Below are 13734 nucleotides of genomic sequence, written 5' to 3'. Positions count from 1 at the left end.
TCAACGTGTTGGATGCATGAAACCATTCTCAAGCCAAGACTCGCAGCTACATGACGTTCTGGCCATGGCCATAAAGAAGCGTCAAGTGAAGCGCCTGTTGCGCAAGTTCATATTTCTCATCTTATTCATAGCCTTCATCTCGCTAGTAACCACATTAATCGTCGAGAAGCGTCTGAATTCAACGACAGAGCCGGACGAGAGCGATTTGGATATAAATGGCGATCCCATAACGCCACCATTTCGTGCGGCACATGTACCGCCAACACGTCGACAGGCGAGACCGCCCTTTCAGGATCGGAATTTAGTACGTGATCCGTTGCCGAGTGAGCCACAAATGGAGAAACTGGAGAAGACAGAGATAGTCAAAATGTTTACGCTACCAACGCCAGAGGGCGAGCGCAGAGATTGGCATGACTATAAAGCAATGGAAGCGGATAAGTTGCGAGTAGGCTTTGGGGAGCACGGACTGCCCGTACAGATCGAGGATGCCGCTGAGAAAGAGCTCGAGCAGAAGGAGTACCGAAGGAATGGCTTTAATGGGTTCATCTCCGACAGAATCTCAGTGAATCGCTCTGTGCCGGATGTGCGACGCGAGGAGTAAGTGTGATTTGTGTTTGATATATTTTTATGTGTTAACACAACTTCCCCTCTCTACCGGCCCAGATGCAAGACGCGCAAATACCTGGCCAAGCTGCCCAGAGTGAGCGTGGTCATCATCTTCTACAATGAACACTTTCAGACGCTTCTGCGCACCGTTTACAGCATTATTAATCGCACTCCGACGGAGCTACTGCAGCAGATTGTACTCGTGGACGATGGCAGCGAATGGGAGACGCTAAAGCAACAGTTGGACGACTATGTGGCCCAACACTGGCCCCATCTAGTTGACGTGGTGCACAGTCCCGAGCGACAAGGCCTGATTGGTGCACGTCTAGCTGGTGCCAAGGTGTCTATGGGTGAAGCCATCGTCTTCTTTGACTCCCACATTGAGGTCAACTACAATTGGGTAAGCCCAGGCAATAAACTCAATGATGAGTGAAAAGAGTCTTAAAAGCACAAGCTGGCTTAACAACGATTCAGAGTAAGACGACAATAGGCAAGGTAAACAAGCGTTAATCTATTTATAGTTGCCACCGCTATTGGAGCCCATTGCCATCAACAATAAGATAGCCACGTGCCCCATTGTGGACATCATTGATCACAACAACTTCGCGTATAATGGCGGCTATCAAGAAGGAAGTCGCGGTGGCTTCGATTGGCGCTTCTTCTACAAACAGCTGGCGGTGCTACCCGAGGATAGTGTGGACAAATCTCTACCGTATCGCAATCCAGTGATGATGGGCGGCCTATTTGCCATTGCCAGCGAATTCTTCTGGGATCTGGGTGGCTACGATGATGGTCTTCAAATTTGGGGTGGGGAGCAGTACGAACTGAGCTTCAAGATCTGGATGTGCGGTGGCATGCTGCTCGATGTGCCGTGTTCCCGTGTCGCACACATTTTCCGAGGTCAAATGGATCCGCGTCCCAATCCGCTCAATTATAACTTTTTGGCAAGGGTAATTAGTTAGAATTGTCGGATTCGGCATGTCACATCTTGCTCACTTTTTTCAATATTTGATAGAATCACAAACGCGTCGCCGAGGTTTGGATGGATGAGTACAAGGAGCATGTGTATAGACGGGATCGGACAACCTATGACAAAATTGATGCTGGCGATTTGACTCGGCAGCGTGCAGTGCGAGAGCGTTTGCAGTGCAAGTCCTTTGACTGGTTCATGAAGGAAGTGGCGCCCGATTTCCTTGTCCACTTTCCGCCTGTTGAGCCGCCCCCCTATGCATCGGGTGCCATACAGAGTGTTGCCTATCCGAACTACTGCCTGGATAGCATGGGATTGGGCTCGAATAATGCGGTGGGCATGTTCTCTTGTGCTGAGGATAAAGAATCTCCCCAGGATTCTCAGAATTGGGTGCTCAGCATACATCGCGAACTGCGCCGCATCGATCATGAGTGTCTGGACGTGCAGGATAGCCATGTGAATGCCACCGTCTGGATGTGGACCTGCCATAATCAGGGCGGCAATCAGTTCTGGTATTATGATCGCGAGAAATATTGGATCGTTCATGGCCTGCACGGCAAGCAATGTATGGAGGCCTTCGTGGAGAACAATGTGGCCAAAGTGTGCACCAATGCTTGCGAGGAGGGTAATGTGCGACAACGCTGGAACTTTGGCATGGTCAATAACACAATGCTCGATCACTTCTTTGAGGGCTTGTAACATAAACTAAGCTTGTAAGATTTTCATTGGATTGAATTGGAGATGGCATTTCAAAAATGTCTAGTTTATTTTAAATAGTTGGAGGAGCTGAATAAAATCAAGACAACTGTAACTCATTAGAACTGTAAATTTTAACGGCAAGTAATGACTGACCAAGTTGTGGCAAAGTTGCTATTAAGACACCGTATATTTAGGATATTTAGGATGTTTCTGTATTTAATGATTAGCTCTTCATCTTCCGCTCCGATCACCTATTAATATTAGACTGACCCAGTTGTCAAACTCCAATCTGATCTACTGGCTCTCTTCATTTGTTGGCGCTCTCTCAGCACGCAGTCTCAGTTAGTGTTCTCACTAATAAACTCCACAAGTACTTTGCAATAGATGGCGCCAGCTTAATTGCGCACTGCAATTGGTGCTATGTGCCTTGAGGATCATGAGAACTTCTAATAGATGGCGCTATCTTAATTTTGTAACCATGTAGTTATGTTATTTTACTCTGTTAAAGATTAACAGCTTGCTTAACGCGTATTTGACTGTTAATTGTCGCTGTTATCTTGTTCTCATCATTATTTTATTGCATTTAGTGTCTAGAATAAATCGTCAGATTGACTGCAGAGCTATGCTAGGCCAACTAAAGAGTTAAGCAAGTCTTTTCAGCTTTTCGTTTAGGCTGCTCGTTAATTATGTTTCTAGTTGCTGAAAATTGATATAAACTAGTGAACATGATGCGGCACTAAAGATCGCAGAAAGCTCATTTAGCCAACAGTATTTAAGAGTTTGTTTTTAATGACCAACTCGAAAATTACATTTACACGTTAAATAGAAGTTTGTGCTTGTGTTTTAGTCAGTTAGGCGTCTTCCGTAAAGGAGCTTACCAAAAAAATGCCAATGCGTCAAAGGCAAAGATGCATTACGTTGACTGCATTACTAAACGACTTTAAGATGACTGCAAAAATCCAGCATCCCTCCTTACTACCTCCCTATGAGCAGGCACTTTTGAAAAATGTTTACTGTTAGTGCCTGAGTTTCGTGCTCGGTTTTTGGTTGCATTTTAGTGTCGCCTTTGGTTGGTCTTCACTTAACTATAGCAGCCACGACAGGTCGACAGCTTGACTGCTCGAGAGCTCGTGCATGTTAAAAGCTATTTAAATATGCTCTCTTTGAATGCCTTGATTGGCTTCATGCCAACCCTAACCATTTCTAACCAGACTCTGTTCCGCTCCCAACTGCTTTTTCCGTAGCTTTGGCTTTGGCTTTGGCTTTGGCTTTGGCTTTGGCATTGCTTTCGACTTGACTTCGTTTGCTGCACAAAAAGACGAAAGCCAAGCTGCAACATATACATACAAACACAAAAATGCAGATATGTAGATAAGGCTGTCGATATGTTGTCTGGATATTCGCATGAATTAACCCTATAATTGCTAAAGTGCGTAAAATGGAAATAAAATCGGAGATGAACGGAAATTTATGGAAGAAGTTATAAATACAACTATAATCAGAAATAGACAAAAAGTTCAATCGAAATAAAGTTGAAAGGCAAAGTTAAAGGTAATTTTAAAAATAGAACAAATAATCGATTATAGTGTTCTAAAATTGTATCATGTGTTTCGTTCATTTCCACAGAGCAATTTTAGATTCTAAAAGATAATTCCAATTTTTGTTACTCTTAACATTCAATGAAATAGTTCTCTCTAAGATAAACATACCAACAAAGCGAGAGGGAGAGTGGCAGAGAGAGAGAGAGAGAGACGGAGACACACGTAATTTGTAAGTATCGCACTTTGTTATCGCCTCAAATTCCCCAGTCACTGCCTCCTCCCCTCCCCATCCATACACTCTTCACCGCCTGAGCTTTGTTCATGCAATTTCAAATGGAAAACTTAAATGAAATTTGTGCCGCTGCGACATTAGTGTTGTGCAACTTTATAGCACTGACAACCGTTATATGTGTGTATGGTATGCACACTTACTCGACTTCACTGTACAGTAGAACTCATATTTTTGGTAAAGCATTTTAATTGATATTTAAGTACGGCTACTGGGCGCCGCTGTTGTTGAAGTTGTTGCTTCGCTTGTATAATTGCCGGAGCGTCTTGTGGCCTCCAATTAGCATAGCCATACAATTTATCATGACGTAAGCTAGTGCCACGCCCCAACACCCTCATCAGCAGCCCATCCCCATGAAGCCAACCCTCTCAATGAGTTCGCCTCCCATATGAAATTCATTAATTTCATGTAAAAATATTTCACTGACAATTACATGTCACCAAACACCCACCAGAGAACGTCTCCCTCTCATTCTCTCTCTCTCTATACCTCTGGATGCGAGTGTGTGTGTTTGTGTGTGTGTGACACTTTGCGATTAATCGTTGGGCTCATTAGTGGTGAAAATATTTATGAAGACCGCTGGGAAAACGCAGCGTTGCGCATTCATTAAATACGCATTGAAATCATTCTCAACTATTTACATGTCAATATAATTTACTCTCTGACTATGAGTATATGTGTGTGTTGAAGTTGTGCGGTTTGAAAAGATTTGTCATTAAGATCGAGAGAACTAGACTAGCCAGACAGCAGCTTTAAATGCATACTGAAAATAGCAGGAAAATATATAAATTCATTTATATACAATTATTTTTAGAAGTGCCTTTTAAAAATTATTAATAAGTTTTAATGTTAAAAATTGCTTTCAACTATATAACTACTCTGGAAGTATTTGAAACTACTACTATAAAACAAATATTTTTGATATATTGAATAAATTAAGTTTATTTCCGTACTATTGTTTTTAGCAGTGCCTTTCAATTACAAAATATATTTGTAAGCACGTTGGAGTCGGGTGTAACCGACTGCGAAATACTTTGTTACCATAAATAATGCCAGCTGATAACAATTAGCAAAGAGCAGGGTGGGTATAGCCAAGATATACCGATCTTTGAAGGATATTTTTGGTAATATACCGTCCAAGTTTGCCTTTCAAATTGCGGTAGATATAGACTTTAGTGAAATTGGGGGCCGGGAGTGGGCGTTGCCGAAACAAATGTTGGAAGAGTTTGTAACTTTCCTTCCAAGTTTGGTAACTGTACCTCTTAAATTACGGGAGACTCTCGCTATCAAATTATATGAGACATTTGCTTTATGAATTTAAACTAACAGCTGTATCAGTTTGAGGAGTCGGAGTGAGCGTGGCCATCCAATTTTCTTCTAGGAGAGTTACCAGTAAAACGCGTTCAAAATTTTGTTACTATAGCTTACAAATTATGGAAGATTTCTAGGACCGAAGTTCCTAGGGACGGTGTAGATGCGGTCCGACAATGTATATGCTGATCTTTGAAGAAGGTTACCAGCAAGTTACAAGTTATCGAATAAAGTTGGGTTCATACAGACGGACACTGCACAAAACCAATATACTATGATACGGTATCAATGTATAAAAATGTCAAATACCTTCACAGCTTGCAAATATGTATATATATATTGACATTCTAATCTGTATAGAAATTCCCAATGAACATGTACATATAGCTTTGCATGAATAATTCCGGTTGCATTTGAAAGTCAAATAATGCAACAGCAAACTGGCTACTGGATGCCCTTAAAGTAAATGAAAACACAACCCCATATTACCTATTTACCCCATATGACTTATTTACTAAACATTTCTAAAATAACACTTATTAAGAAATAAATCGCATTTTAATTTCGATTCGATTTGCAAAATATTGTTACTTGTAATTTAGTAAATTGCTTAATTTCTTATATGCAGGGTATGCTAATAGTCGATATATGTGTGCATATTTCAATGATTAAATGCCATATTGAAATCATTTATAAGTTACGAGTCAATAATTGTATTCATCAGTCTATGAAAACACATTTGAAAGATGCGCTGCGTATATTTTTCTGTGATTATGTTGGCAGCATTTGTGAGTATATTTATATTATAGATGTAAATATTAAAATATATTCATATTTGACATTTTTTTAGAGCCTCGTGCATGCACTGCCTTTAAAGGATCGGATACTTATAGCTGAAGTTAAACAGGTTCTCCAAAATACGAAACATACAGTACTTCAGGACTCAGCGAAGCTTGTCATTGAGTTAGGGGAAGCTATTATCAATGCTCGGGTGGTTGACGAGCTTGTAATACGACAAATACAGACCCACATTGTAAACCGAGGAATAGCACTGCTTGAGAGAGGCAATGTGTCTGAAGAGGAGACGGATGCTCTTAGAATTGAGATGTGGAAGATTCTATCGTTCGATAAGTTAAATAAGCAGCAAATAAAAGCTCGCTCAGCACTGTATACACATAACGCTATAGATGATCTAATCAGCAATGCGGCAAAAAAAATGAGCAGAGAGATACGGTTGTTTACGCTTTTAGCCAATCCAAAGATACAAGAGCTCAGCGATGCTACCAAACAAAGCGAACACGAACTAATTAGGGCCTTTAACAATGTAGCATATGCTGGTCTTGTGCAGCAGGAAGATTCTTTAGATGAATTGGAAGCAGCTCTAAAAAAATATTAAAGTTCAACCGGAAGTTTTCTTCAAAATTTATATATATATAATTTATATATAATTTGATTAATCGAGTTCCGCCACAACTTGTTTAGCGTTATCAATGAATTTAACTTGTACAAAATATATGTATACAAAAATATAGATAACATAAGTGTAGTTGCAACTACTAACTTGTAAGTATAAGTACATATTTATTAAATTGAAGAATCATCTGCTCTACCGCATTGACTCTATAATCTCCAATCATTTATAAGTTATTGAATAGAATTTGAAAACAAGTAACTGCTCATGAGAAATACCCGTTTTTACAGATCACTAAGACATCTGAGCTTCATGGATAAATATTAAATGATACTTAACTAATTTGATACAATTATTTAAAATATATGTGGAAGGTCTAAAACATGTCTATACTATTATCTAATAAATTAATTGAAATGTGGATTTCATGATTATAAATTAAATATCTTTGAGATGATTTGCTCATTTCGTCTCTAACTTTTTTAAGTCCAAATGGATTTTAAGGTTCCTGACATACCCATGCAATGTTTCTTAGACTAGTACTTTGGTATATTTGAAGCATTTCCAACTTTGAAGTACTCGCTGTGGCCTTATTGCGTTTGTCAGGTGTGTTTTCCGATTGCATACCTAGAAGCCAGCTAATTTATTTCTTACTGATGATTATGGATATATTCAATCGGAAAATGCATGAACTGACACAGCTTTTCAACAAAGCAAGCCCGAGCTAGTCAATCTGAACCTGAGCATTTGATCGCTCGCCACCAATTTATCTCGTTAGTTTTGCGATTACGAGTTTGTACAGATAGCGACGGATAAAGCTAACCTTATATTTATTTATTATATTGCATACTTTTGGTCAAGGTTTCTAAAATATATATTTCACCCTGTTATTCAGCTACATAAAGTTTACTTTTAGGCTTATCAATATAAAATGAATTTGTATACTTTTTGAATGTCGGCCGTCCCAATCAAGACTCTGACTTTCGGACTTCAAATTTTCCGTAGTTTAGAACACTTATCACCTTAAAAAGTTTTTGAGGTCATATTTTTAAAAATCATCTGGAATTCCCTCGAATGGCAATTGGTAAAAAATAAAAGCGTCATTTAATGACTAAGATTAACAGAAATAAGCTTAATTTCCTACACACTTTAAATAACCATAATTGAACCCAAAAAAATCATTTTATATTCCTCGTCTTCGGTATTGAAAATTGAATTTAGCCAACTAAAGTCGAACCGCAAACGAGCATAAAAAATTCACAACATGTTCATGTTTTTTGTATTGCATTTTAAATTTAAACAAATTTCAATTTGGCAAAACAAGCCCGACCGGTTGACTGGGACTGAAAATTACAAAATTGCAGATGCCACCGAAATGAAATTGGTTTGATATATTAAAACACAAAAACTGAATTAAAACTAAATTTGATGTGGCTTTAGCAAGGCAACAACGACAACTAAACCAAATAAAGAAAAATCACAAACAACAAGGGCAAAACAGTTTATGGAAAAGTGTTGCTTGCTAAAACGTTTCGGAATCACATAATGCCCACAGAATAATCAAATTCGATTAAATTGACAGAGAGGCGTAGAAAAGTACAAAAAGGGATAAACGTCATGCGGCGGAGTTAAATACAAATCCTGATAGCAGCAAATTGCCATTGAGAGGAATACAATAAAGCATGCAACTGAACGACTATACAATGACCTGTGGCAATTTTGGTTGTTCTGTGCCTCCAACCACCGTTGGTATATGAATTGACGTGTGTAAAAATAACGTGCATAATTAATTGAAGTATTGACATAATTTTATTTATAATGAAGAACTCATTACTTGTTAAACTTAATTGCAAACCAAAAATCATTTTAACTCAATTCTTTAGCTTTAAATTAGCACAGCCATAATCATAATAAAGTTAATATATCATAGCTATATATATTTCTTAGCTTCTCTGTATGTTTGGCAATTAGTTATTGTACATTTAACATTTAAACTCTTGCAAGTCCAACTTTTTAATTCAAAGAGTAACATGTGAAGTTCATATGAATATGTAATCCCTATTCGCCTATGTAACGCTGCAGGGCATCGGCAACTAGCAGGAGCCAAAAGTCAAAGGACTCAGCAATGATTTCTTTATTTACTTATTTTATGTTTTTTTCTTCTTTTTTTTTGTCTTGCTTGCTTGCTGCAGGAGCTGCAGGCCCTAGAGAGTTGAGCGAGATGAGATAACAATCAATAAGCAGAAAACAAGAAACTGACAAAGCAGGGGATAAACTTGAGTTTAGCATACAATGAGGTTCAAATGCAACAGCAGCTGGAAGGATAGTGGCAGCAAGGCCAGCAGGCAGCAGTCAGCAGGCAGGCAGACAAATAAGCCCAGTTTTATAATAAAGTAACAAAAATGCGAAATCTGTGCACAGCTGAACCCACTGCCAGCAACCCCTGAACCACTGAACTGACCCACTGAACTTTTGTGGCAAGGCTATATAAAAGTTGCTATTGCTTTTGTAGCTGTTGCTGTTTTCCTGCTCCTGGCTTACATTAGAGCTGCTTCAATTTTATGCAAAACAGTCAGAAAGTTCAGAGGTGTTGACCATGTTTCTGGCAAAATGCGATGCGAATATTGAATTTGTTTTAAATGACAGCATAATAAGCTGAAAGCTTCCATTTTCTACAGCAGCAAAATATCATATAAAAACTCAACTCTATACTTTGCTAGACTCAGTGTGTGTGTGTTTATGTGTGTTTATGTTTTGTGTGTGGGTTCTGGCAGCACAACATTCAATTTATGTGTCCTATGGGAATTCGAAATGTTGCCAACTTAAATGTTTTGCGCCGAGGGTTGATATTGAATCCAGTTAAAGTCTGATGTAGAAGTCAGAATGTTTACAACTCTTACAATTATGGTATAAAATTCAGAATTGAAATACAAATTATATTTTTAAGTCTATTTTCATTCAAATTGCAGAATTTGACATTTATGTGGCACGCGACTATTTAAAATGTTTCCAAATTAATTCAATAAATTTATATTATAATAATGTATAAGATATATAACATGTACATTTCGCACAAGGCCTTAGATTTTCTCAAATTTATGGATCGCAATAAATATGATTTAAAATAACATAGTTAGCAGTCAAAACTAAATTATGTATCTTTTCTAAGCACGGCTACTCACTTTACTTTATTGCATGTTAAGTTTTAGATGTTATGTTACAGTCTTATACTACACTATTGGCCTGCTTCATATATAATACTATTAATATATATATATATATATATACTATATTTCTTTTTTGCAAATTTAAGCGAATTCGATTCGTGTAATACTCAAGAATATAATTGCATATGAGTTAGAAAACACAGCGTGTTAAGACCACAAATGTGGCCATGAATCTAGCCACAAAACGGCTTCATTAAGTTGGAGTGTATGCGTGTGTGTTTAAGTGTGTTGCAAACTTTTCCAAATTCCTATCTTCCTCACAGCTTCCTCCATCCACAACTTGTGCGACCTAAAAATGAAAAAATCAATACGAGGCAACACTCAACAAGAAAAAAAGAAGAGAAAAACAGGCGTGGAAATCCAACAAGATACAACAATAACAAGAGTTGTGTACATTGTAGATAGTGCATCGAAAAACACATAACTATTTTGCATAAAATAAAAGTTTTTGGGTTTTTCGCATGTGTGTTTGTTGGTGTGTGTGTGTGTGAGCCACACTATTGAATCATACAAAGCACGTAGTATGTCCTTTAGGTTCCCAAGCGGCTTTGTTGTGCTTTTGTCCGTGCATTGTTGCCTGTTGTTTGTTTGTCGTCAGGAGACAAAAAGCTATAAGAAGAGCTCTCAACAACTGTGTTGAGGTGGAGGCCGAGGAGCTGAGTAAAAACCTGCACAAAATAAAAGATCACATACATTGACCCAAATTTATGCAATCGAAACTTTAAAGAATCAAATCAAATAACATAAAATAAAGGACAAGTTTCATTTTTCATTTTTGGCTGCACATGTATTCGGTATTTGGGCCACAGGAGGAGAGAGAGAGAGAGAGAAATGTGAGAATATCGTGTGATATTAAACCTGACAGTTAGGGAATATCGCATACCAACAAACTGCGAGGGGAGTGAGTTGGCGTGTAACGATTTCGCAGACATTTATACTTTATTTTTTATTATTTCATGCCTTCCCTTTCTTCTTTCTTTCTTTTGCTGAATATTCATATTTTTTGAACTCGAAAACTTATGAATTATGCTATATGCATACAATTGTTTCACAGTCTGTGTGCCCCACAGCGGAAGCGGTGAAAACAAAGCCAACAGAGAGAGGCGATGGAGGCAAAAGTGCATTGAAAGCAAGACTGAAACTCGCTTTAGGTGCAAAACAAAACCAAAAAAAAAAGGTAAAAAAACAAAAATGCTCAGTTGTTGTTCTGGATGCTTAGCACACATATTTCTATATCTGCATATTTGTATTGCACACTGGCATACCTGACGTATGCGTAATTGTTTGACAGAACAAATGTGTGTTTGTGTGTGTGTGTATGTGTGTCTCTGCAATGATGCGTGGCTGAGAGCTGTTGTAAAATTAGGTGACACAATTTCACATTTTTTAACAATTTAATTTTTGCGTCTTTTTTTTTTTTGCTTTTAGTTAACTTATTGTTGGAATTTACAATGCATTTCGGTTGATAGCATTTTAAATGAGTCTCGTTAGACATGCAGGAGCGTAAATTATTGTGCATACATTAAATGTGGCATGAATATGTTGATGTATTTCGAAAAATAACAGCTGAGGTGGTTCTTTATTTATAATGATATACAACGGCATCCACAAACACACATTTCATACGCCAAATGAACCGCAATTCATTTAAATGAATATCAAATTAATGTAGATCGATGAACGCTTGCATAGAATTTGGTTAAAAATGAAATAAAAACAAGATTTTTTAACAGGTGATATAAAATATTTTAAACAAAAATTGAGTTATAAATTGTGAGTGTAAAAAATGATTTAAGCCTTTTATTGGTTAAAAGTTGAATAACAATGAGATTCATTAAAAATTGATTTCAATTCTTTAAAAACAAAATTTTGGGTTTAAAATTGAGCATTACATTAAATAAATAAATAAATTTTGCGCAATTTTGAGGTTCGAGGAAATAATTTTGTAATTTCAAATTTATTTTTATTGGCGGTCCTCATTCATTCATTAATGCGACCTGTCAGATCTATTGTCCCCCTTCTCAGCCTATAACACTTCCATCAAACCTAATTCGTGGACGAATGCGAAAATTCTTGTAGATTTGAGGGATTTGATGCCCTCCGAGCTTAAAGCATCTTTCCTAGGATACTACATCTAAAGGTTTGTATGATAGAAACTAATTTTGAATTGTTAGGCTTCTATACTGCATACTCCACTACAATGTGCTACATGCATACTCTTTCTTTTGTGGCTACAGGCATAACAACTTTTAACGTTCTCCTTAGCCATTAATGATATTCATGCTGGTTATTTCCTGGTCTGCTTCACAAGATTCTATGCACTCGTCTTTTTTCCCTGCTGCTCTTTTGTTGTTCTCATTGACGAGGAGAAGGAAATAACTTACAATTGACCTCGTTAGCCGCTGTCGCATATACATGCCGCTTTATGGACTCTGACCGTGCAAGTCACTCAGTCTCACTCTCCTGTCTGCTGTCCCGCTTTGTCTTGCACTAAGCCGACTCGTTGGTAGTCGTATTAGTGGCGTGACCTCTGTTGACTATATCATTTCCTGCTTTCTCATGTGTTCTCGAGTGAGGAAGCTGCCTGTGTTGGCTTTGCTAATGCTGATCCAATTACGCAATGCGAAAGAGCACAGAATCTCACAGTGAGTGCGAGTGAGAAGCAGATATATGCATACATATATATATATATATATATATATATATATATATATATATATATATATATATATATAATGGTGAAGGCCATTTTGCTCTTTACGCACATCACGCTGATAAATATTAAGTATTGTAATTATTTCTTGGAGTCGACGCATCGCTTTCTCTTTATTTCTTTACTTTTTCTTCATTTTTTTCTCTTTAAAAGAATTATTGCACTGACAACTATTCCCCCGCTCTGCTCCCGCTGTTCCCCGCGCTTCATTTTACTCTCGAGATCGCTTCGCGTTGAGCTAATTAAATTTAAATTACATTTCGTTTTCTCTGCGTGGCAGATTTTAAAAGGATTCCGACCTAGTTACTGCAGCAGGGCATGCAAATAAATTAAAACTGATTGTGTGTGCGACTGTGTGTGCGTGTGTGTGTGTGTGTGTGTGTGTTGGTAGTGTGGTTGCAAATATGAAGCATACGCCCTGTTGTGCGAGCCATGCGCTCCATTACCGTTCGTTTCAATGCGAGCTGCAAATCAACGCGTATGATATTTCTACAGGACTATCGCCAAGTCCCCCAAGGACGCACAACATAAACCAGCAAAATAACATCAACAAAATAATATAACTTGCTATCTCTTCTGTCGTTTTTTTTTCCTTGATTTTTTTTCTTTTTATATAAATAACATTTTCTGTGCCTCGTTTTCGTTTTCGGTGGTTCCCCAGTGTAAATGTAAACACGCGCTTATCAATGTATGTATACTTATGTGAGCGAGTGTACACAAAGTATACCCCACATGTATGTGTGTGTGCGTGTGTGTGTGTGTGTTAGGGTGTGTCTGTTTGTGTCTGTCAAATGTCATTGCCAGTTGGTTATGTGGCTTTTGGATCAACACGCAGCAGCGCCAACAACAACAACAGCGCCAACATATAACAATGAAATAGTAGCATTTATATTTGATTACTATTTGAAATACCCTATCGGTGTGGCAGCTAGGCAAGTACATATATAATACCCCATCTGAGTGTGGC

The 13734-nt window shown here is 37.9% G+C and overlaps 3 protein-coding genes across 3 annotated transcripts in view; 2 read left to right on the top strand and 1 right to left on the bottom strand.

Annotated features, from left to right (window-relative positions):
- LOC6562545 (neural cell adhesion molecule 1-B) overlaps positions 1-13734 on the bottom strand; it is an 80394-nt gene that overhangs the window by 48595 nt on the left and 18065 nt on the right. The gene's annotated exons all lie outside the window — the stretch shown is intronic.
- Positions 31-2388, top strand: LOC6561386 (N-acetylgalactosaminyltransferase 4). Its single transcript, XM_001987927.2, has 4 exons — positions 31-597; positions 664-1006; positions 1128-1556; positions 1622-2388. Exons 1-4 carry the CDS (start codon positions 65-67, stop codon positions 2273-2275), a joined length of 1959 nt encoding a protein of 652 aa, XP_001987963.2. The 5' UTR covers positions 31-64; the 3' UTR covers positions 2276-2388.
- Positions 6139-7049, top strand: LOC116805246. The gene is made up of 2 exons (XM_032735975.2): positions 6139-6204; positions 6267-7049. The coding sequence occupies exons 1-2, from the start codon at positions 6163-6165 to the stop codon at positions 6810-6812; spliced, it is 588 nt and encodes a 195-aa protein (XP_032591866.1). The 5' UTR covers positions 6139-6162; the 3' UTR covers positions 6813-7049.

The sequence above is a fragment of the Drosophila grimshawi genome, unplaced genomic scaffold (genome assembly GCF_018153295.1).
Source record: "Drosophila grimshawi isolate 15287-2541.00 unplaced genomic scaffold, ASM1815329v1 contig_1377, whole genome shotgun sequence".
Taxonomy (NCBI): domain Eukaryota; kingdom Metazoa; phylum Arthropoda; class Insecta; order Diptera; family Drosophilidae; genus Drosophila; species Drosophila grimshawi.
Note: the sequence above shows the minus strand (reverse complement) of the source record. Positions and strands in the feature narration are given on the sequence as shown.